This window comes from Microcaecilia unicolor, chromosome 12 (genome assembly GCF_901765095.1).
Source record: "Microcaecilia unicolor chromosome 12, aMicUni1.1, whole genome shotgun sequence".
Taxonomy (NCBI): Eukaryota; Metazoa; Chordata; class Amphibia; order Gymnophiona; family Siphonopidae; genus Microcaecilia; species Microcaecilia unicolor.
In genome coordinates, this window is record NC_044042.1 from 91604348 (window position 1) to 91627240 (window position 22893).

The 22893-nt window shown below is 43.5% G+C and overlaps 1 protein-coding gene across 1 annotated transcript in view; it reads left to right on the forward strand.

Annotated features, from left to right (window-relative positions):
- Positions 1-22893, forward strand: part of LOC115481905 (corticotropin-releasing factor receptor 1-like) — a 288268-nt gene that overhangs the window by 217027 nt on the left and 48348 nt on the right. The window contains 3 exon segments of the mRNA XM_030221359.1: positions 7003-7123; positions 18540-18693; positions 21953-22013. Of these exon segments, the coding sequence (XP_030077219.1) occupies positions 7003-7123; positions 18540-18693; positions 21953-22013 (336 nt within the window).

A 22893-nucleotide genomic window follows, 5' to 3' on the forward strand; every position in this document is an offset into this window, starting at 1 on the left:
ATGGCCTATGAAAAACACAAAATTTCAGGGGGTTTTCTGTCATTTGGGGGAAAATGACAAAAAAATAACATGGAAACGAATGCCCATTCCTAATAATTACTACCCTGGGGTATCATCATAACCCTGAACTAATTACCCTGGGATCATTGCTCTACTAAATTAAGTATCAACTAGATTTTGTATTACAATGATATCTACTTGGCTTATGCTTTCTGCAGGCTACTACTTAACAGTGTTTTCACATGGTTGTATTAACCAATAGGTTTAAGTGAAGTTTGAAATGCAAGGAGTAGGGACTGCCATTATAGGAACAATTTTTCAACTGGGTGCCTCCATTTAGGCACCAAAGTGCTAAACACACAACTGTTACGTTTGAAATTTTGTGTTTTTCATAGGCCATTTGTAGTGCATTGGTCCCCCTGACATGCCAGGACACCAACCGGGCACCCTAGGGGGCACTGCAGTGGACTTCATAAATTGCTCCCAAGGACATAGCTCCTTTTTCTTGTGTGCTGAGCCCCCCAACCCCCACTACCCACAACTGTACACCAGTACCATAGCCCTTATGGGTGACAGGGGGGCACCTAGATGTGGGTACAGTGGGTTTCTGGTGGGTTTTGGAGGGCTCGCAGTTTCCTCCACAAACGTAACAGGTAGGGGGGGGGGATGGGGCTGGGTCCGCCTGCCTGAAGTGCACTGCACCCACTAAAACTGCTCCAGGGACCTGCATACTGTTGTGATGGACCTGAGTATGACATCTGAGGCTGGCACAAAATATTTTTAAAGATGTTTTTTGATGGTGGGAGGGGGTTAGTAACCACTGGGGGAGTAAGTGGAGCTCATCCCTCCGGTGGTCATCTGGTCAGTTTGTGCACCTTTTTCTGGCTTGGTCATAAGAAAAACACAACCATTTAAAGTCGTCCAAGTGTTCATCAGGGACGTCCTTGTTTTTTCGATTATGGGTCGAGGATGTCCAAGTGTTAGGCGCGCCCAAGTCAAACCTTCGCTATGCCTCCAACACACCCCCGTGAACTTTGGCCGTCCCTGCGACAGAAAGCAGTTGGGGATGTCCAAAATTGGCTTTCGATTATACCGATCTGGATGACCCTGTGAGAAGGACGCCCGTCTTCTGATTTGTGTCGAAAGATGGGCATCCTCTTTTGAAAATAAGCCTGATTGTAGAATTAGAAAAGGCACAGAGAAGGGCGATGAAAACGATAAAGGGGATGGGACTACTTCCCTATAAGGAAAGGTTGATGCGTCTAGGGCATGGAGAAGAGACGGCTGAGGGGAGATATCATAGAGGTTTATAAAATAATGAGTGGAACGGGTAGGCGTGAATCATTTGTTTATGCTTACCAAAAATACTAGGACTAGGGGGCGTGCGATGAATCTACAAAGTGGTAAATTTAATACGCATCAGAGAAAACTTTTCTTCACCCAATGTGTAATTAAACTCTGGAATTCGTTGCCAGAGAATGTGGTAAAGGTGATTAGCTTAGCGGGGTTTTAAAAGGGTCTGGACGGCTTCCTAAAGGAAAAGTCCATAGACCATTATTAAATTGACTTGGGAAAATCCACTGCTTATTTCTGGGATAAGTAGCATAAAATGTATTGCGTTTTCTGGGATCTTGCCAGGTATTTGTGACCTGGATTGGCCACTGTTGGAAACAGGATACTGAGCTTGATGAACCTTTGGTCTGTCCCAGTGTGGCAATACTTATGTACTTCACTGGTCGAGTCTGACTGTAGCCGACCTCCAGCACACTTCACAGTTCACTTCAATAATATCAATGTTTCCTCTGGCACAATTCAGTTCAATAATATCAAGGCTTCCAGTACACTTACACAGTTGTACAATTTACTTCATCAACCACCATGGCTTACCTCAGCCCAGTCACAGTACTTCTCATGGCATCCTTCAGACAGATCCCAGTAGTAAAATGCACTCCTGGCTTACCTCAGCCTGGTTTTATCAGTCTAATATTCTCAATCCAGTCACACACTGAGCTCATTCCTTTCTTCTCTTGGGCCTCTGTATCGGGATCTCAGACTTGTTCCTTACAGCCAATTCCTTTTCCTAGGGTCTCTCTCTCTCCAGGGTCTCTGTATCAGGACCTCCCTCCTCCTGGGCCTCTATGTTCTGGTCTGTCTCAGGGCTTTTAACTTCATGTCTACTGTGAAGCCATGCCTTCCTGTCAGGCAGCCTCACTTTCCCATAATGCATTAATCCTGCCATAGTAACTGGGCAGTTCAGCCTCTGACCAGCAGGGTTAACACCACCTGCTGTGAAGGTGGTTGAACTACAGCTCCCCATGGGGACTATTTCTAGGGACATCCACACTGTGTCCCTTTCTGCCTCGCAGCCCACATACAAATTGCATAAAAGTAGGCCACACTTTCCAATTACTTAGTCTGTTATTTCAAAATGTTATAAATGCCCTTTCCTGCATGTAAAACAGGTTTTATAAAAGCTTTATTAAACTATGCCCCATTTATGTACATAAGGCAGGAAGGGGAGGGGGCAGTCCATCAACATCCAGACAGAAAATGGTTATCTCCCATATGTTTTTAGTATTGCAGTTCTGATTTTAATAAACTCTGCAGGGATATTTTGGTCCCTTTATAATTAGAGGGTCAGCTCTTAACATTGGCTAATCCCACAAGTCCATTTGTGTAAACATTCTGTGCTAGCTAACACATTACCTTTGAATAGGCCTCTTGAATAGGAAGGGCAAGGGGATCTAATTGAGATGCAGAGTCAGAGAAATGACAGCACTGATTGACTGGGACAGCTTGTGTTGGGAGGAGAGCTGGAGACAGTTGTAGCACTGTCAGTGGGGCACAGAATCAAGCTATCTTAGTGTATGGATTTGAAAGTGCATTGGACAGGGCGATAACGTAGAAAGACAGAGAAGGCTGAGAGACTCTGAACTCCACTGGAATCCCATAAACAAAGGTCTCAGAGAGATCTTGGGAGAGGAAGGATTGCAACTTATGGTGGGTTAATGATGTTTCCTGATACTATGGGGGCAAGTCTATAACTGTGTGCCTATAAAAGAGAACCTAGTAGGAACCAATACTATAAAGGAAAGTGGGGGCCTACTTTATTTTATAAAATACTACCATAAGAGATAATATATCTGTGCGGCATTTAAGCATGACCACTTTCACCAGCCACAGGGCTGGTGAAACTACAGGCGCCTGCATGCCAAAGATACTGCTAATAAGATTATTTTGTGCTGTTCCAGAACAAAGGACAGTGCCTTTCTAGGTAACTGCCTAGTTTGCCCTAATTTCTTTGAATGAAAAATACACATGAACATTACAGCATTCTATAAGGTTCACACATAAGTGTGAGAGCCACCCATGCCCTACTCACTCTATCCATGTGTACACCCACCTGTAAAGATGTGCTATGCAAAGTATGTGTATTCTTACAGAATGAAGACAGGTGTGTTAGCCGTGTTAGTCCACTCTTAAAGGTAATCAATAGAAATCAAACAAAATTAAAACATGGAAAAGAAAATAAGATGATACCTTTTTTATTGGACATAACTTAGTACATTTCTTGATTAGCTTTTGAAGGCTGCCCTTCTTCGTCAGATCAGAAACAAGCAAATGTGGTAGCTGACAGTGTATATAACAGTCTCTCATAGACAGTCTAGCAGGGTGGGTAGGAGATGTGTATGGGGACTTCAAAGCATTCCATAGATAGTCTAGCAGGATGTTTGTGGGGAGGGGAGGGGATGGGAGGGTGATAAGCAGAGAAATACAACTCCATGGTTTACAATGGGCCAGAAAACCCAGATCCCTGCCACTTCGCGGAACCGGGACACCGTGCCAGTGATTTCACGGTGAGAGTACTGAGGGGTAACTTTAGAGCAATGCAGGAGCGCGGGACCTTTGAAGTCAGGGTGATTGAATGTTTTGGCACCCAACAGACAGGACTTGGCGGGGATCTGGGTTTTCTGGCCCATTGTAAACCATGGAGTTGTATTTCTCTGACGAAGAAGGGCAGCCTTCAAAAGCTAATCAAGAAATGTACTAAGTTATGTCCAATAAAAAGGGCATCATCTTATTTTCTTTTCCATGTTTTAATTTTGTTTGATTTCTATTGATTACCAGAATGAAGACAGAAAGGGAAGTGGGGTGAGAACCAGGCTATCCAAAGACAGGACCACTGAAGTGGTGAAATGAAGAAAGGTTTATTGAAAAACAAACTGACTCGACACAACGTTGTGTTTTGGCCAGATGGCCTACATCAGAAGTCTTAAAAACGTGATTAAAAAATGGGAGTCCAGAAGTAATAACATTGAATTGTAATGGTCTTCAAAAAGACCTTTGTTGGATCATGAATTAGACAAAGCTGTTCAGCATCTGGCCAAACCACAACGTTGTGTCAAGTCAGTTTGTTTTCAGTAAACCTTTCTTCATTTCACCACTTCAGTGGTCCTGTCTTTGGATAGCCTGGTTCTTACCCCCACTTCCCTTTCTGGTTGAGTTTCTCCGTGGGACTTTTTGAGTTCTCCACGTATGTGGATTCTCTTTGGTCTATTCTTACAGAATAGCACTTGAGCAGGAATTTGGCATGTATGCACATATATGCAAAGATCTGCATGATTCTGATATATTTATAAAACATGAAATAAAACTTTTGGGGGTCTGGCTGGATTCCGACCTGACTATGGAAACTCATGTTACTCGTTTGATCTAAAAGTTTCTGTTTAAACTGAAATTGTTATGTAGATTGAAATATTTTTTTAGAGCAGCACTGCTTCCTGATTATTTTGCAAGCGGTTATAGTTATATCTTTTGATTATTGTAATGTCTGTTTAATGGGATTACCTGCTAAACAATTACAAAGACTGCAAATTTTGCAAAGTGTATCTGCCAGATTGGTTCTGAATTAGAGAATGACATGGGGATGGGGGACTGCAGTAACCGCAGGGATGGGGACCGGGACAGAGCTCGCAGAGACGGGACAGGGACAGATCCCATGGGGATGGGGACAGAGCACACAGGAATGGGAACAATCTTTGTCCCCGTGTCATTTTCTACTTTGAAGCCTGTTAATGAACTGGACTGTTATTTATGTTTAAGTGATGCCTACAAAGATATTTTGATTTTTTTGGTAAAACAAGCAAACATACTGGCCACAATTAGCAAAATTTGCATGGGGGATCCTGTACATCCTGCTACCAGCACATCTTCTAAGAAGACAACTTCTATTTCAGGAAGGACTGTGGAAGACAGGAGAGCTAGATTGAATCCTGGATTGTTGATGATTTCTTATTTATCCACAGATTAAAAAAACATAACAGTGCTTTATAGGGCATATTTTTCCCCTCTAGGGCTTATAGAATGGGTTGTATTTTATACCCCTGGACATTTTAACAGTGTGAATTAGGATTCCATGGTGCAGTAGAAATCACCTATTGTTGAGGTTGGAAGGGTAGAGGGTGATGGTGGGAAGGAGGGTTATTATAGCTGGTCATTGTTATTATTGTTTTCTATTTGTAATTTATACACAACAGTTGCACAGCATATGGTTCCTTTTTATATTTTAATAAAAAGATTTAAATATAAAATCATAAGTGTTCGAGGCTTCTGCAGATGAGGATAGAGCCCATGGGGACGGGGACAGGGCGGGGATGGAGACAGGGCCTGCGGAGATGGGGCGGGGACAGAGACAGAAGCTGCGGGGATGGGGACAAACTGTCTTCATTTCATTCTCTATTGTGAATAATAGAAGGTTTGATCATGTGACTCTGTTTCTGCATGAGCTGCATTGGTTGCCTTTACAGGCAAGGATTGAATTTAATGTTGCTACTAATTGGGTTTTGCCTACTGCTGGAAGCAGGATGCTGGGCTAGAAAGACCATTGGTCTGACCCAGTATAGCTATTCTTATGTTCTTAAGGTTTTCGGTTTCATTTTTATAATTTTATATGGACTGAGTCCTGGGAACTTAGTCGGTCTGATTAATATATACTGATGACTATCTTCATGTTGAAGTCCTCACAGGAGCTGTTGTTAGCTCCTCCATCTCGCATGTGCTATCGATTGAGTAGTCATAAAAATAGAAAGGTATTTGGAAAACCTTCTGCAGATTATTGCTTTTATTAATTTTAGAATTGTTAACTTGTATTGAATTATAATTTTAACTACTGAATTATAATTGTAATTATTGTTCTGCTGTAATCTGCTTTGAACTTGAGGGTTAAGTGGAATCATAGGAGCCAACTTTTCAAAATTATTGGGGGTGCTAGCCCAATGAAAATAACCCCTCCCTGGACACATACAAGGAATTTTCTCAATATTGGGGGTGCTCAAGCACCCACAGAACCCACAGAGTCAGCTCCAATAAGTGGAATATAAATGCTGATATTAAATTAAATTACATGCATAATGCTCACACACGTTAGTGCCCATTTTATAGAATTGTCTCCGTTAAGTCTGGGTGTACTTACAGACCACCATAGCCGTGGATAAGCTCAGAGGCAGTTTTTTGGTTATGCATAGCATGGCAGACAGCCTTGTTATGGAAGTGCCCACCTAAATTTCCACCAGTGCAGAAATGGCCATAGAGATGTGAGTCGGTTCTGGTATTCCCGTGTGTTCGAGGAGTTGTTACCCTGATTTTCTTAACTAAAGCTGTCCCAGAAAGTAGTGGGAGTCGATCAATTAAAAATTAAAACCACGGATTGGCTTAGCATATCTTTCATGACCTAGGGCCAGTGGGCATGCAAATGTTCTACAAGGAATTGTCATGTTTCTCCATAATTATCCTATCCACACAAGGAAATATGAAAGTTAACCTGCTTTTGCTTCCATGAGACCCAGACGATAGGAACTCAGCCATCTTTCTATACTGTAGTTCTGGCATCCTGCCACTAGAGGCTGCTGTGGTTACAGGGAGCATTTCAATATAAAGGTGCTTGAATATGCTGACTACCAACAAGGTTCCCAATTGCCCTCTCCCCCTTTATGTGTTTGCTAGGAGCATACGGTGCCTCAGGAATATCATTCATTGGAACTTGATCGCTGCTTTCATCCTGCGAAATGCAACCTGGTTTGTAATACAGCTCACTGTGAGTCATGAAGCACACGACAGCAATGTGGTACGTATTACCATTCATTATGGGGAAAGGGACGTTTTATTAATGAATAGATAATTTCATCCAGGTGCTTATGATCTTTCCCGCAGCCTTTCAAGAATAGAGTTATCCCAACCGTTAGCTGTTCCTTCCACAACCACTGACATTAAGAAGAGCTCCCCAAGCTGCTTGCACCACCATGTCTGTCACCAATAAAAAAAAAAAAATCCTTGTTGTCTATGCAACGTCCCACAGCTTCTAACCAATAGGAGATCTCCCTTCCATACTGTCAATCAATAGGAGACAGAGCTTTCCTGGCTGCCTTTGCTCCCTCCATTGCCTTTCACCAATAGAAGGGCTTTACTAGCTGTGCACCTTCCCACAGCATACAGCTAATATTAGAAAATGGAATAGGGCCAGCAGTTAAGTTCAATGAATATTTACAGCTGATGCCGCAGGGAAAAAAATAGAATTACAACATTCACATAATTTTTAAAAATTAATCTAATAGTAGTGTCTAGACTTCCTTTTTCCACTCAGATTTTTATTTAAAACACAAATTACTGAAAGCATCTCCCATTTCTTGGGGGTGGGGGGAATGATGAGGGCATTGCTGTGTGTGTAGTCTCCTCTTAATTTAACATTTCTTCTCTCTCATCCACCACCTACCTACCCTCTGTGTCCTTAATCCGTCCTTCCAGCATCTCCTCTCTATGCCTCTGTCCCTTTTAACCCCTCCACCCAGTATCTGCCCTCTGTGTCCCCCATGTCCCTATTCCTCCCTTTTCAACTGGTGCCATGCTATGTCCCTGTCCCTATACTACCTCCATGCCCAACATCTCTTTTCTGTGTCCCTGTCCTTCCCCTCTCTTCCCTTCCTCCCACACAACCCACCCTGAGGACCAGCACCTCGGCTGCATCCCACCCATGTGGCTACAGGAAGTCACATAGGAGGCGGGACATGGCTGAGGGATTCAAGGAAGGCAGAAGCTGCTTCCTTGAATCACTGTGGCTGTGTCACTGCAAAGGCACTTTCAGGACCTGGGAGATGCATAGGGAGAGGGATAGATGCTGGATGGTGGGGGGGAGGGGTGAAGACAGAAGCATTGGGGAGAGAATCTGCATCGCATCGGGAGAGGAAGATGCCAAATTGCTTCAGCGTCAGGGACAAAAAAAAGGCTTCTGTACTGCCAGTTTTGAGGGTCTGCCAGCAGCTGGCCTGGCCATTGAAATACCGGCCAAGCTGGCTGAAAACCGGCTAGTTGGCAACCCTAAATACAGCTTGGACAGCTGAAGAGGGGGCTCGGGAAGGGAGATTTCTTTTTAATGAGGTTGAGGGAGTACAGCTAAAACATGAAATCTGTGCTTTTTCTTCTAAGAATAGGAATCAAAATCAGATTCTGAGGCATGGAGAGCTGTGAGTGATACACTGCTTCTAGGAGCCCTGCACTGACAGAGATTAGAGTGGGTGAACTTGGTTGATGATTTCCCCTGTGAGCAGCCTTCTGCATTGCTTCTGATATAGTGGTTGTGGGTTGCATGGATTAATTCTAAAGAATTGCTAGCACCAATGATGAGGATTAACTGGGCAATATAGCATTCAAAAACAGTTCGTACCTGAGGATTCTTTTTACATAATAAGGTCTTTCACATGCTTCTGAGGTATCCATGGAAAAAGATCTCATCCACCACATACCTGAAATAATAACCTACCATAAACAGCAGGCCTACAAATTTAGGGACATCCTGGCACATGTTCAACATGCAGAAATACATGGGACAGTAAAGGAAACTTGAGAGGTCATGGTACCATATCCTGTAGCCTCCTGCTTGTGTTAGCAGATTCTGAGTGAACAGAACTGTGAAAAGACAGGTTATAATCCCACTTCTGCCACCAACATGTTGTCTGGCCATGAGCAAGTCACTGAACCTCCTTTTTGCTCATAGTAAAGTGTTTAAACTCTTTGGGGTGGAGGCACTCAATGGATATAGTAGAAGGAGTCTGTAAATAAAACATATTGAGATAGACATGGGGGAAGTCACTGCTTGCCGTGGATTTGGTTTCATGGAATGTTGCTACTAATTGGGTTTCTGCTAGGTACTTGTGACCTGGATTGGCCACTGCTGGAAGCAGGATACTGGGCTAGATTGTTCTGACCTAGTGTGGCTATTCTTATGTTCTTATGACAGGTACTGAGATGTTGCTGGCTAAAGCCTGCAGTGTGATTGGCAGATGAGATTGCTCTGTGATGTCAGGCTGCAATGTTAGTATGACATCACAGCTCTTTCTAATATGTCCCACAGATCAGTCCAGAGACTTGTGGGTTATGTGAGATAGAGAGAATGTCAGAGGTCTGCTATACCTGATCCTGTGCAGCAGCAGAAACCTCAGTATTCTCTCTATCTTGGAGGGTCATAACTGTGCAGCTCTGGATTGCGGTGGCTCCTGGCCTGGCCCTCGGGTCTAGTTGAGCTCCTGGGGTTGAGGCATCCCTGGTCTGGGAATTTGGGGTACACCTGTTAGTGCCAGATCCCTCCCCCCCCCCTCCCCTGCGTTGACCCACTTCCTCTGCCTGGGGTGTTTGGCTTTTGGCTCCGGCTGCAATCTCCTGCCATGTTTAAAAAAAAAAAAAAAAAAAAGGTAAGGAGGTTGTGGAGCGAGAGAAGCAAATTAAAAAAAAAAAAGAAAAACAAGAGATGTAACTTCCACAAGTCACATAACAAGCACCTTCTTAGGAAAACACAGCACCACAAACACTGCAGTAGGTACTAGAATATCAATAAACCCTATTGGAAAACTAAAGAAATCATTAATACAGATCCATCCTGCACAGTTAATGCTAACAGAAAACCATGTCTCTTTCATATATACAGGACACAGACAGACTTTCACCCAGTATAAAATAACTAACCACAAATTAAAAATAGAAATATGTAGACAAATAGTAGACTGAACCCCCTAAAAGCCACAGTGCAGCATCAGAATAAGAGAAAAAGTGTTGCATATTCCTCTGTACTGTGCAAAATATAAAGATAGCAGACGTAAAGTTGAAAATTGTAAAGCTACGACTTACGTTACCAATCAACAACATCAACTATGTCAAATTCCTCGACTGTCTAGACCCACGTCCTGATAAACATCCAGCTGACTGAACTTGGACTAATTTTGACACCCTCTTGGATGATACCATCTTTCAAGCAATTAAAAGATTCGCCAAATCCCATTGCAAACTAGACATATGTCCAAACTACCTTATAAAATTTGCCCCTCAACAATTTATATCAGATCTTACAACAAATCTAAATTTTATGTTGCAAAATGGACTGTTCCCTAGGGATAAAGGAAATATTTTACTCACCCCCTTGCCTAAAGACTCAAAGACCTAACCAACTATCGCCCAGTGGCATCTATCCCTCTTATAACCAAACTAATGGAAGGTATGGTTACCAAACAACTAACTAACCGATTACCTAAATAAATTCTCTGTTCTTCATGACTCTCAATCAGGATTCCAGTCCAATCACAGTACTGAAACAGTACTAATTACTCTCTTAAACAAATTTAAACAAGCAATTGCTACTGGGAACAACATACTCATCTTACAATTTGATATGTCTAGTGCATTTGACATGGTAAGCCATAAAATTTTAATACTTCGGAATTGGAGGTAACGTTCTAAACTGGTTCAAAGGCTTCCTTACTACTAGAACTTATCAAGTGATATCTGATTCGAGTATGTCAGCTTCATGGAAACCCGAATGTGGTGTTCCCCAAGGATCTACACTTTCGCCAACCCTCTTCAACCTAATGATGATACCACTGGCCAAGTCTTTAGCCAATCAAGGCCTTAACCCATACATATACGCAGATGACGTCACAATTTACATCCCGTTTAAACATGTTTTAAAAGATATCACCAAAAACATCAATCAAAGCTTCCAAATTATGCACTCATGGGCGGATGCATTTCAATTGAAACTTAATGAAGAGAAAACACAATGTCTTGTACTTACATCACAATTTAATACAACTAACTTCAACACTATATCAACACCAAACTTTACCCTTCCCATTTCAAATACCCTGAAAATTCTCGGAGTAACCATTGATCAGAATCTCACACTGGAAAGCCATGTTAAGAATACAACAAGGAAGATGTTCCACTCAATGTGGAAATTCAAAAGAGTTAAACCTTTCTTCCCTAGGGGGGAATCTTTCGTAATCTAGTACAATCAATGGTACTGAATCACTTAGACTTTTGCAATGGTCTTCTTGCTGGCTGTAAAGAACAAATCATTAAAAAACTTCAAACTGCCCAAAACACTGCAGCCAGACTTATATTTGGAAAAACAAAATACGAAAGTGCTAAGCCCCTAAGAGAGAACTTACACTGGCTTCCTCTTAAAGAACGTATAACTTTCAAAATATGCATTCTGGTGCATAAAACAATTCATGGTGATGCCCCGACCTACATGTTAGACCTCATTGACCTACCACCCAGGAATGCTAAAAGATCAGCACGCACATTCCTAAATCTTCATTTCCCCAGCTGTAAAGGTCTAAAATATAGAGTAATACATACATCCAGCTTTTCATACTTGAGTTCGCAAATGTGGAATGCTTTACCACTTGACCTGAAAACAATTCACAACCTAATTAACTTCCGTAAAGCACTGAAAACACATCTCTTTAACATGACATACCATAATGACTCATAATTGGAATCGTAATTCTTCATCATCTACTTAACAATCGGATTATTTTCTCCATATATAGTACTGCCTAATTTATCATGTAATTCATGTTCAATATGTGATACCAATTGCATATTCTTCCCTTTTTTACCTGATTATTCATTATATCATCCATGTTTCTATATATATCTTACCAATTGTATCTGTACTCTGACATGGCATAAGTCATGATGGAAATTGTAAGCCACATTGAGCCTGCAAATAGGTGGGAAAATGTGGGATACAAATGCAATAAATAAATAATAAATAAATAAAAACTGACATATTCTAATCATCACACTAAGCGATCCTTTTACTAAGGCACGCTAATGATGAGCACACTATGTGATAAGACATTATATTCCTATGGGCATCTTGTCATTTAGCGCACACTAATTGTTAGTGTGCCTTAGTAAAAGGACCCATAAGTTAACAAATACAAACAAAACAAAAAATGGAAAATATGATGAAGCTATTTTCTCTGAGAACAAGCAGGACATAAATCTCACAAGTGGGTAATGCAAGCTTTGTGGAGCACAAGCCACACTCCACTGTGCATGTGCAAGTGCCTTCTCATCTGCCGCAAGAGCACGGTACCTACAGTTCTTTTTTTTTTACCGCGATGGGGAATGGACGCTACTTTTGTCTCTGCTCCCCATAGCAGTCTGAGAAAGAGCTGAAGTGCTCTTTTGGGCATTTTATGCTGTGTTTTTCTTTTTTTTTCCGTGTTCAGGTTTTATCCTCTTCCCTTCCCTTATTTTTTTTAGTGTCTTTTTCTGCTTTTAAGTTTCCTTTATTTTCCATGTCACTGGGCTGCATTTAGGCCTTGACTTTGGTCGGGTTCTCCCTTTATTTTTTCTTGGGTGCTTTGCCCCTTTTTTTTTGGCACCATCGAGTTGTTTAATTTGGCACCAAAGTTTTTCCTTCCATGTCCACGAAAGTTCCCATTGGGTTTAAGCACTGTTCACAGTGCAAGAGGACTATCTCTGATACAGACACCCATTCTTGCTGTCTTCCGTGTTTGGGGCCTGACCAAAGCCCTTCCAATTGTGTCCTGTGTCTTCATATGAAAAAAAGGACTCAGCTGGCCAGAGAGGTTCAACGAGAAAAGGTTTCAGGAGCCCAGTCTGAATCCTCGACATCAGAGTTAGCATTGACGTCAGGTATTGTATTAGCATCGGTGTGCATGGCTTAGACCTTTTGATACTGAGAGCAGTTATGCATCAAATGGGTCTCCACCTGCCTCGATGCCGACTTCTGTGCCAGGTCCTTGGGAATGACCTGCATCAGACCTGACCAAGGCGAAGGGAGGATTCAAAGTTGTCCAAATCGGCACCGAGGAGTCTCGATGACCGACTTCGGGAAAAAGCCAAGAATCATTGGCATTAATCCCCCTCGAAGCACGGTGCCGGGAGCTCCGAGGCGCTGATGGATTCAGCACCTGAGAAACGGCACAGGGAAAACCGCTCCCCCTCCATACAAGAGGGCCAGTGTGGAAGTCTACATGCAGCCAAGACCAGCCTCCTATCTCAGCCCCAGCAGTTCTGCAGCCTGTCTCTGAACCGATGCCCCAGCCTTTTCCGGTGTTGGCCCTTGATGAGCGCATCTGGGCCTTGCTTCCTATGCTGATGGCTGGCTTTATACAACAGATTGCATTGCTGTCGAGAGTGCTTGCAGCAGCCATGCCTCTAGTTGCAGCCCCACTTTGCCCACAGCCTTCGGTTAGGTCTCCGACGCCAGTGTCGCATACAGCCCAAGTCGGCACTCCCTCGATGTCGGTGGAGGAAACTTCACTACAGTCGATGTGGGAGCCAATTCCTCAATGCCCCTCTCAAGGACACTTCTCTTAAGTCGAGGCAGGCTCGGTCTCAGCCTTCTCCACAGGAGGCTGACAATGATGAGGAGTGCTCTTGGGATTCAGATGATGACCCTCGATACTTCTCTGAGAATTATGGAAGACCATATGACCCCTCCCCTCCATAGGAAAGGAGAAAGTCTCCCCCAGAGAGCCTTTCCTTCCCCTTTTTTTGTGAAGGAAATGGCAGCTGTCATTCTGTTTCCTTTAGAAGTGGAGGACGAGCCCAGGGCCAAGATGCTCGAGGTCCTGGTCTATGAGTCCCCTCCTAGAGAGGCTGTGATGGTCCCACTGCATGAGATCTTGCAGAATGTTCTTGTCCGGAATTGGAAATCCCCTCTCTCTGCCTTCTGCATCTGCCTTCTCCTCTAGGAGGTATTTTGGCAAGTAGAGAAAGGGTGTCTGCTACTCATAGAGACTTCAGCCTCAGCAGGCTGAACCCCAGCGTGCTCATTCCAATCAATAGTATGTGCCTAAGGCCCCAGTAGCTCCCTAGTTGAGGCAAGGGGTGAGCTTTTGACTGGCTCCCACAGAGCTTAGCCGCAGTACCAGTGACCATCCCGGACAACTTGCCAGTTGGGGGGAGGCTGAAGTTGTTCCACGAATGGTGGCCCCTTGTAACCTCTGACCGGTGGGTTCTTCAAATATTCCATTTCGGTTACTCCCTGCATTGGTGACAAAGTCCACCAGATGGCCCACAAGAGCTCATTACTTCAGCTCTTAGCACAAGCATGTACTTAGTGAGGAACTCTGAGCCCCTCTGAAGGCCCATTCAGTCGAGCCCGTACCACCGGGGAGGAAGGGTTGAGCAGGTACTTCCTGTGTATAAAAAGACAGGGGGAATGTGTCCCATCTTAGACCTAAGGGCCTGATCAAATGCCTGGTCAAAGAAAAGTTCAGGATGGTTTCCCTGGGCACCCTTCTATCCATGATTCAGGGAAATGATTGGCTGTGCTGTCTGGACTTAAAGGATACATTTACTCACATCTTGATACTTCCAGCCCACCAGAAGTATCTAAGATTTTGGCCTGGAGCACATCACTACCAGTTCTTCATGTTGGCCTCATGTCAGCTCCCAGGGTATTTACCAAATGTCTAGTGGTAGTCACAGCATTGCTATGTAGATTGGTAGTCCATGTGTTCCCTTATCTTGATGATTGGCTGGTGAAGAACACGTCAAAGGACGGTGCTCAGGAGCATGCAGAGGACTATTTGGGTGCTAGAGTTACTAGGGTTCATTTTAAACTACCTAGCCCCATCTTCGCCCTACTCAGCGGCTGGAATTCATTAGAGCCCTGCTGAAACACAGAAGGTTCGAGCCTTTCTCCCGGAGCCGAGAGCAGACACTCTAGTTGCACTGGCTTCTCAGGTTCAAGCCTCGCAGCAGATCATGGCTTGGCAGATGTTGAGATTGTTGTGCCACATGGCATCCACAGTATACGTAACACCCATGACATGCCTTCACATGAGGTCAGACCAATGGACTCTGGCTTCTCAGTGGTGTCAAGTCACAGAAAGCCTGAAAGATGTCATTCGAGTGCCCAGAGTTTGTTCGCTCTCTTCTGTGGTGGATCATTTGAACCAATTTGACTCTGGGACTTCCATTCCAAATTCCTCAGCCACAAAGGGTGCTGACGATGGATGCATCTGTTCTGGGTTTGGGAGCTCATGTTGATGGGCTTCACACTCAAGGAGCTTGGTCCACCCAGGAAACAGGTCTTCATATCAATCTTCTGGAACTCTGAGTGATGTGGAACGTTCTAAAGGCTTTCAGAGATCGGCTCTCTCACCAAATTGTGCTCATTCAAACAGACAATCAGGTTGTCATGTATTACACCAACAAGCAGGGGGGCACCAGATCATGCTGTCTGTGTCAGGAGGCCATCTGGATGTGGTGCTGGGCTCACTGGCATGGTATGTTCCTTCGAGCCCCTTATCTGGTGTGCAAAAACAGCGGACTGGCCAACAGGCTGAACAGGTTTATGCAACCTCATGAGTGCTCTGTCAACTTGGGCGTTGCCTGCAACATCTTCTGAGCAAGGGGCACCCCCTTGGTGGATTTCTTTGCCACTCAAATTAATCACAAAGTCTCTCAGTTTTGTTCCAGGCTTCAGGCCCACAACAGACTAGTGTTGGATGCCTTCCTCCTTCATTGGGGGACAGGTCTTCTGTATGCGTTCCTCTTGTGGGGAAGACCTTGCTGGAACTCAAGCAAGACCATGGGACCATGATCTTGATTGTGCTTTACTGGCCTCAGCAGATCTGGTTCCCTCAGCTTCTGGAGCTATTCTATGAAGACCCATGGAGTTTGGAGTGTTTTGTGACCCTCATCATACAGAGCATGGGATCTCTTCTGCATCCCAACCTTCAGTCTCTGGCCCTCACAGCCTGTATGTGAGAGCCTAAAATTTGCTTCCTTGGGTCTGTCAGAGGGTTTCTCCCAGATCTTGCTGGCTTGCAGGAAACATTCCACCAAGAGGTATTACTCTTTGAAATGGAGGAGGTTTGCCATCTGGTGTGAGGGCAAGGCCCTGGATCCCCTTTCTTGCCCTACATAGACCCTGCTTGATTACTTTCTACACCTATCTGAGTCTGGTCTTAAGAACAACTCTGTAAGGGTTCACCTCAGTGCAAGTAGTGCTTATCATTAACGTGTAGAGTGTAAGCCCATCTCTGGACAGCCTCTAGTTGTTCGCTTCATGCGAGGTTTGCTTTTGTGAAAGTCCCTTGTCAAAGCTCCGCCTGTGTCATGGGACCTCAACATCATTCTCACCCAGCTGATGAAAGCTCCTTTCAAGCCACTAGATTCCTGCCATCTTAAGTACTTGACCTAGAAATTCATTTTCTTGGTGGCTGTTACTTCCGCTCATAGGGTCAGTGAGCTTCAGGCTCTAGTAATGGATGCACCTTATACTAAGTTTCATCAAAACAGAGTAGTCCTCCGCACGCACCCTAAGTTCCTGCCAAAGGTTGTGTCAGAGTTCCATCTGAACCAGTTGATTGTCTTGCCAGCATTTTTTCCCTGACCTCATGCCCACCCTGGCAAAAGCAGCTTGCACGCCTTGGACTGCAAGCAAGCAGTAGCCTACTACATGGAGTGGACTAGGCCCCACAGACAGTCTGCCCAATTTTTTGTTTCTTTTGATCCCAACAGGATGGGAGATCGCCATCGGGAAACACATGGTCTCTAATTGGCTGTCAGATTGCATTTCTTTCACTTATGCCCAGGCTAGGCTGACCCTGGAGGGTCATGTCACGGGTCACAATGTCAGAGCCATGGCTGCGTCGGTAGCCCACTTGAGGTCAGCCTCTATTGAAGAAATTTGCAAGGCTGTGACATGGTCTTCAAGCCACACATTCACATCTCATTACTGCCTTGAGCAGGATACCCAACACAACGATCAGTTCAGACAGACAGTGTTGCAAAATCTGTTTGGGGTCTAGAATCCAACTCCAACCCCCTAGGCCCCTTTTATTCTGTTACAGTTTGCCCGCTCACTCAGTTTGTATATAGTGTCAGGTTAATCTAGTTCTGTCCTCGATGTAGGAGGCCCAGTTGACCAATGTTTGTTGTTTTTGGTGAGCCTGGATGCTAGGGATACCCCAATTCTGAGAACTATGGCCTGCTTGTCCTCAGAGAAAGTGAAGATACTTGCCTGTGGCAGGTATTCTCCGATGCCAGCAGGCCTTATATTCTCAAAAACACTCCCACCTTCCTTTGGAGTTATCTCCTATTTTTTTCTTTTTTATGCTGTAGTACTTACTGCGCTTATGTGGCGGGCAGGAACATGCATGGTAGAGCATGTCTCGTGTTCCACAAAGCTCTTGTAAAGCTTGTCATAAGCTCCGGACTGGGCAACACGGGACCGTGTTACTTAATTGTGAGAATATAAGGCCTGCTATCCTCGGAGAATACCTGCTACAGGTAAGTATCTTTGCTGAATCTTTTAGACAATAAAAACTTAGCATTCAAATTTTGAAAGAGCCTTTCTTGTAAATCAATAATATTTAAGCCACTGAAAAAGGACAAAAAAAAAGCCTTCAAAAAATATCACATGTCTCTAGCATACTGAAGACCAGTTGGTCTTTGGGAAGCTTATAGCACTCTGGTTCAAATCAGTGGCATAAATTCTACCCAAGCAGCCCCTACAGTGGAAAGAGGGATCCACTTATATCATCTGGGTGAATCCTCCTGCTCTGGTGGCCCTTTCTGATATTTTGCTTAGGGCTTCTGAATTTGAACTTCTGACCCAAATCCATCCGTTCCAGGTGTTTCCTTTAGCTTGTTTGAACTTCTGGCCCAAATCCATCTGGTCCAGGTGCTTTTAAATCACTTTCAGAGTTTCTTGAAAGGTAAACTGGGCCATTAAGTCTTCTAGCTCAGGACTAGGCTTTTCACATCTCTCAAAAGCACTAATCTTCATGACTAATAACAGGTTCAGCCTTTGTGTAAATATTTTCAAGCAACACATTCAAAACAAATTTTTTTTTTCTTGAGACAATTTGTTTTTCGCCTCATTTATCCTTCACTGCAGGGATAGAATTAGATTTGAAACCATGTGATTAGCTAAGCTTATACTTTTCCTTGCCAGGTGGATGGAATCTGCTTTGGAAATGCAGCAGAGGCAAGCACATTTTATGCAAATCAGAATTATATGACATTTCTAATGACTGTTAATTACTAGAATTTAGCTTAAGTACTTCTTACCAAATTGTGTATATTTGCATGAGGTTTTCTTTTCTCTTTTTTTTTCCACCTGCTCTATCAGCAAGCCATCTGTTTCCTTCTCTGTCCCTTGAATTTCTGTAAATTACTTTTTCCTCACCCCTGTCTCCCCTTCCTACCCCCAGATCTGGTGCAGGCTGGTGACTGCAGCACACAATTACTTCTATGTCACCAATTTCTTTTGGATGTTTGGCGAGGGCTGTTACCTGCACACGGCCATCGTCCTGACTTATTCCACAGACAAACTCCGGAAGTGGATGTTCATCTGCATTGGATGGTGTAAGTCCTGCGGCCTGTTGGTGGGATCCTGGGGTGGGAGGTGATGTGAGAAAGTGATGAAGCTCAGAGTCAGTAGTCAGTGAGATCAGGAGGAGGAACCATCATGAGCATTGCGACTTCAATCATTTACAGGTTGAAATTCAAAAGGGTTTAACTGGGGAGGAGATCCTCCTGACCAGTATATTCAGCGGCACTTAACTGGATAGTGTTGCTAAATATCCTTACTGACTACTAAAGCACTAGCCAGCTACATTAAGGGCAGTCTAGGGGCGGAGAATGGGTGGAGCCAACATTTAACAGGTTAGCAGTGATATTCAGTCCACTAACCAGTTAAATGAGCGGATAAAGTTAAGACAGCTGAAATGCTGTCCTTTTTTTTTTTCCACTGAATTAACTGGACACCAGTCTCAATATTGGTTGGTGTGCCTGGTTAAGTTTTGGGTTGCCAGACTAACCCGAATATTCAGTGCCAGAGGCTGGACATGCCCTGGCATTGAATATCCATAGTTCTTTCAGCCAGCGGTTGTGAGCGGCTTATAGGTTGCTTCTGCCTTGGGCTTAATTTCGAGGCTTTAGTATTGTAAATTTGGGGAGCTGAAGGCAACTAATAACATAAGTAGCAAATCTGAACATATGATAATTTGTAACTTCAAAAGTATGTTAGTGGAGTATTGCAGTGGCAACCAAGAGCACGATGCAACTCAGTTGAGAAATACTTTTAGTACTGCTTCTAGCTTAGCCACTAGATGTCACTAGGAGAACAGTCCCTAATTCAAGGAGCATGATGAGAAGCCTAAGATGGGAATGGGACCCAGATCTCTTAACTCATTAGCACTAGAACTCACCATTGTCCTATCCTTCAAAAACAAAGGAAGGCACTGTTATTCACATGTCCAATAGCTTACAATGCAATCATTGATTCATGACCTCTCACAACTGGACATTTCTTGACAGGTAGTTAACGAAACAATTCTATGCAAATTTGCATCCCCATAGACTAGATGATTGGGAATGGCTTAACTCGTTTTGTAGCCATTTAGATTATTACAAATCAAGGTGATAAATACAGAGGGAAGCTGAGTGATGTCTTAAGTACAGAAACTTATATACTTATTTATTCAAGATGGTAGAAACTAATGAGAAAAGCAGTAAAATCTGACTTGGGTATGTCATGGCATCCTCCAGCATCCTCCAAGTCAAGGGTTCTCAAATTCTGGATCAGGATCCCAAATGGGCTCTCATCATCAGTGAATAGAATCATAGGAACAGGGAGGCTGGTCCTCCCCCTAACCTCCACTGTGACCTCTGCCCAGTAATGGCAGTCAGCATTGGGGCCCATGAATCAAAGTTCCAAAGGCCTGCAAGGGCTTCCTGTTAGACTAGGAGCCCATACACAGTGGGGTCTGTGAATGCACACTAATTTTGCTGATTGCTACTAGGGTTGCCACCACTGCTGCTGCTGTCTTCAAGCTTTGGATAAGCATGGGGAGGAGAAAGTGGTTGAGGAAGGGGAGAGGAGTAGAGGTCTGATATTTTGTTTCCATCATCATCTGGGGACATATAAATTATAAAGGGTTAAAATGGGGTCATATTGGATAAACATTTGGGAAGCACTGCTCCAAGTACTCAATCTCCTATGACTAGCTGCTGAGATAAATCTTCAGCAGCATAGATAGGAAGACGTGGGCCAGTGGGACTTTTTCTGTATTGATATAGATGATATTATTAGCTTCTGCTATTCACCCAGCCTGAGGAGCAGTGGCCAGACTAGTAATGGAGACTAGCACATTAGCTGTGTCTGGAAATAGCAAATGAAGAAAAAAAGCACCAAGGGCCATCATGTGTGAGACAGTCAAGAGTCCTTTATTGATAGACCTGACGTGAGGCGTGTTTTGGCGTGAATATGCCTGAATCAGGGGTTGAATGAATTGGGCTCTTAGAAAAATGTTCCAAAAATATAAATGTAGAACCACAGCCGACTGCATCAAATAACCAAAGCTTTCCAATATGAAATGGGTTACGGTTGTGCATTGTTGACTTTTACGTTTCATATTGGAAAGCTTCAGTTATTTTGCGCAGTGAGCTGTGGTTTTCATTTATGTTTTTGGAGCCCAATTCGACCCCTGATGCAGGCATATGCATGCCGAAACATTGCTCGTGTCAGGTCTGTCAATAAAGGACTCTTGATTGTCCCATACTTGATGGCCCTTAGTGCTTTTTTCCTTCGTCTCCGTGGGTGTAATTTGACCCTCTCATTTGCCATTTGATTAGAAATAGCAAACTCCATACAAGCAATTAGATATTCAGCGTTTTTTTAAGCACTGATCGCTGCAGGCAGAATAAGCCCCAGATATTCAGTGCCTGACCATGTCTAGGTACCAGCACTGAATATCTCAGGCTAATTCTGGTTGTGCTGGCCTCATCTGAATATTGGCCAAGACCAGCATAACAAGGAAAAGGTACCTTTTCTTCCTCCTTCTCCTCCCCACCCCCCTGGGTGAGGCAAGAATCCCCTCCTACCCACCCTGACTAGTCAAGACCCCCCAACAAAGAGCCATGCCCCCCCCCCCACCCAGGTCCATACCTCCTTCCAACTCTCCTCCCCACTAAGAAAAGGCCCCCCTGGGCCTACCTAAAGTCCCTAGTGGTCCAGTGGGGGTAGGAGAGAACCCCACTCTCTCCTGCCCAAAGCAACTGCCTGTACAAAATGGTTGACATTATATTAATGTGATATTACTGATTTGTAGTATGATGTGTTTTTATTTTGTTATAGCTGTTGTTTTAGTAGTTTGTGCATTTTATTTTTTATTTTATATATATACATACATAAAATAAAAAATAAAATGCACAAACATCTACTAAAAAATCTAAGCAGGTTACAACAGTACTGTTGTAACCTGCTTAGATTTTTTTTAAAGATAATACGGTTTATAAATATTTCTAATTAAATAAATACAATTAAAATTAATGTTATTTTTTAAACCTGGCTGTGTTGAATGCCTTGACCATATCCTTCAGCATCAAATTCCATATCATCACTATGCATTAAGACATAGGAGCTGGCTTTGTGGGTGCTTGAGCACCACCAATATTGAGAAAATTCCTTGTATGTGTCCAGGGAGGGGTTATTTCCATTGGGCTTAGCACCCCCATGCTCATGGAGCCCTTGGGCTGTTCCCATCTCGACTTTATTTTGATATCGGTGATCATGCTGTTAACATGTTTACTAGTGATGTTCCTGTCTGTCCTTATCTTACAGGCATCCCGTTCCCCATCATCCTTGCCTGGGCTATCGTTAAACTTTACTATGATAATGAGAAGTATGTTTCTCTATCTTTTACATGTTGCCTGTTTATAATCAGAACTAAGTGATGTGGTAGCCATGTTAGTTAATTTTTATAGGTAATAAATCAAAACATAGAAAAGAAAATAAGATGTTACTTCTTTTATTGGATCAACTTAATTCCTTCGAAAGACCCAACATTGCCCGCCAATGTGGCTAGATGCCATGAATGCGACACCATTTTACTACAGGAGTCTGTCATATTCAATTCATGTGGAAAGAGCAGTTAGTGTAATATTGTACCTCACAGACTTCTAATATTTCACGTATCGAACTTTTAGGCCAAAACATGGCCCATGTTGGGTCTTTGGACATCAAAAAAGAGCCTTTTAATATAAAAAGGGTCTTTGGACATTGTCATGAAGAACCTTTTATGTGCACACTATACTGTGTGTGTCCCTTTTTGCCTCCACTGTTTGATTTTTTTCTTCAGGTGTTAATCCTTCTATATTGTACAAGTCCTCAATCTCAGTCACAAGGCTAAGGAGAGAGAGTCCTGAGCTCAGATCCTCTGCATACATTTTAGCTAAAAGTTTTATGGGACGATTCCATAAATTGGCACTTCAGTTTAGGTGCCTCAATTCACTTAGTGTCAATTCCATTATACAATACTAGCATAAGTTGGAATTGATGTGCTCATGGTTAGGCGAGCCCTCTTGTGCCATGCCTACATGCACCAAGTGACACACTTTAGTTTATAGTATTCTATAAACTATAACTGGGAGACATGCCTGTAGCCCACTCACGTGTACACGCCTCCTTGCAGTTAGATGCTGTGGCTTTTAGGCGCTTCCTTATAGAAAAAAACATGCAGAGGGGCATAATCGAACGGGGCACCCAAGTTGTCATGAGGGCGT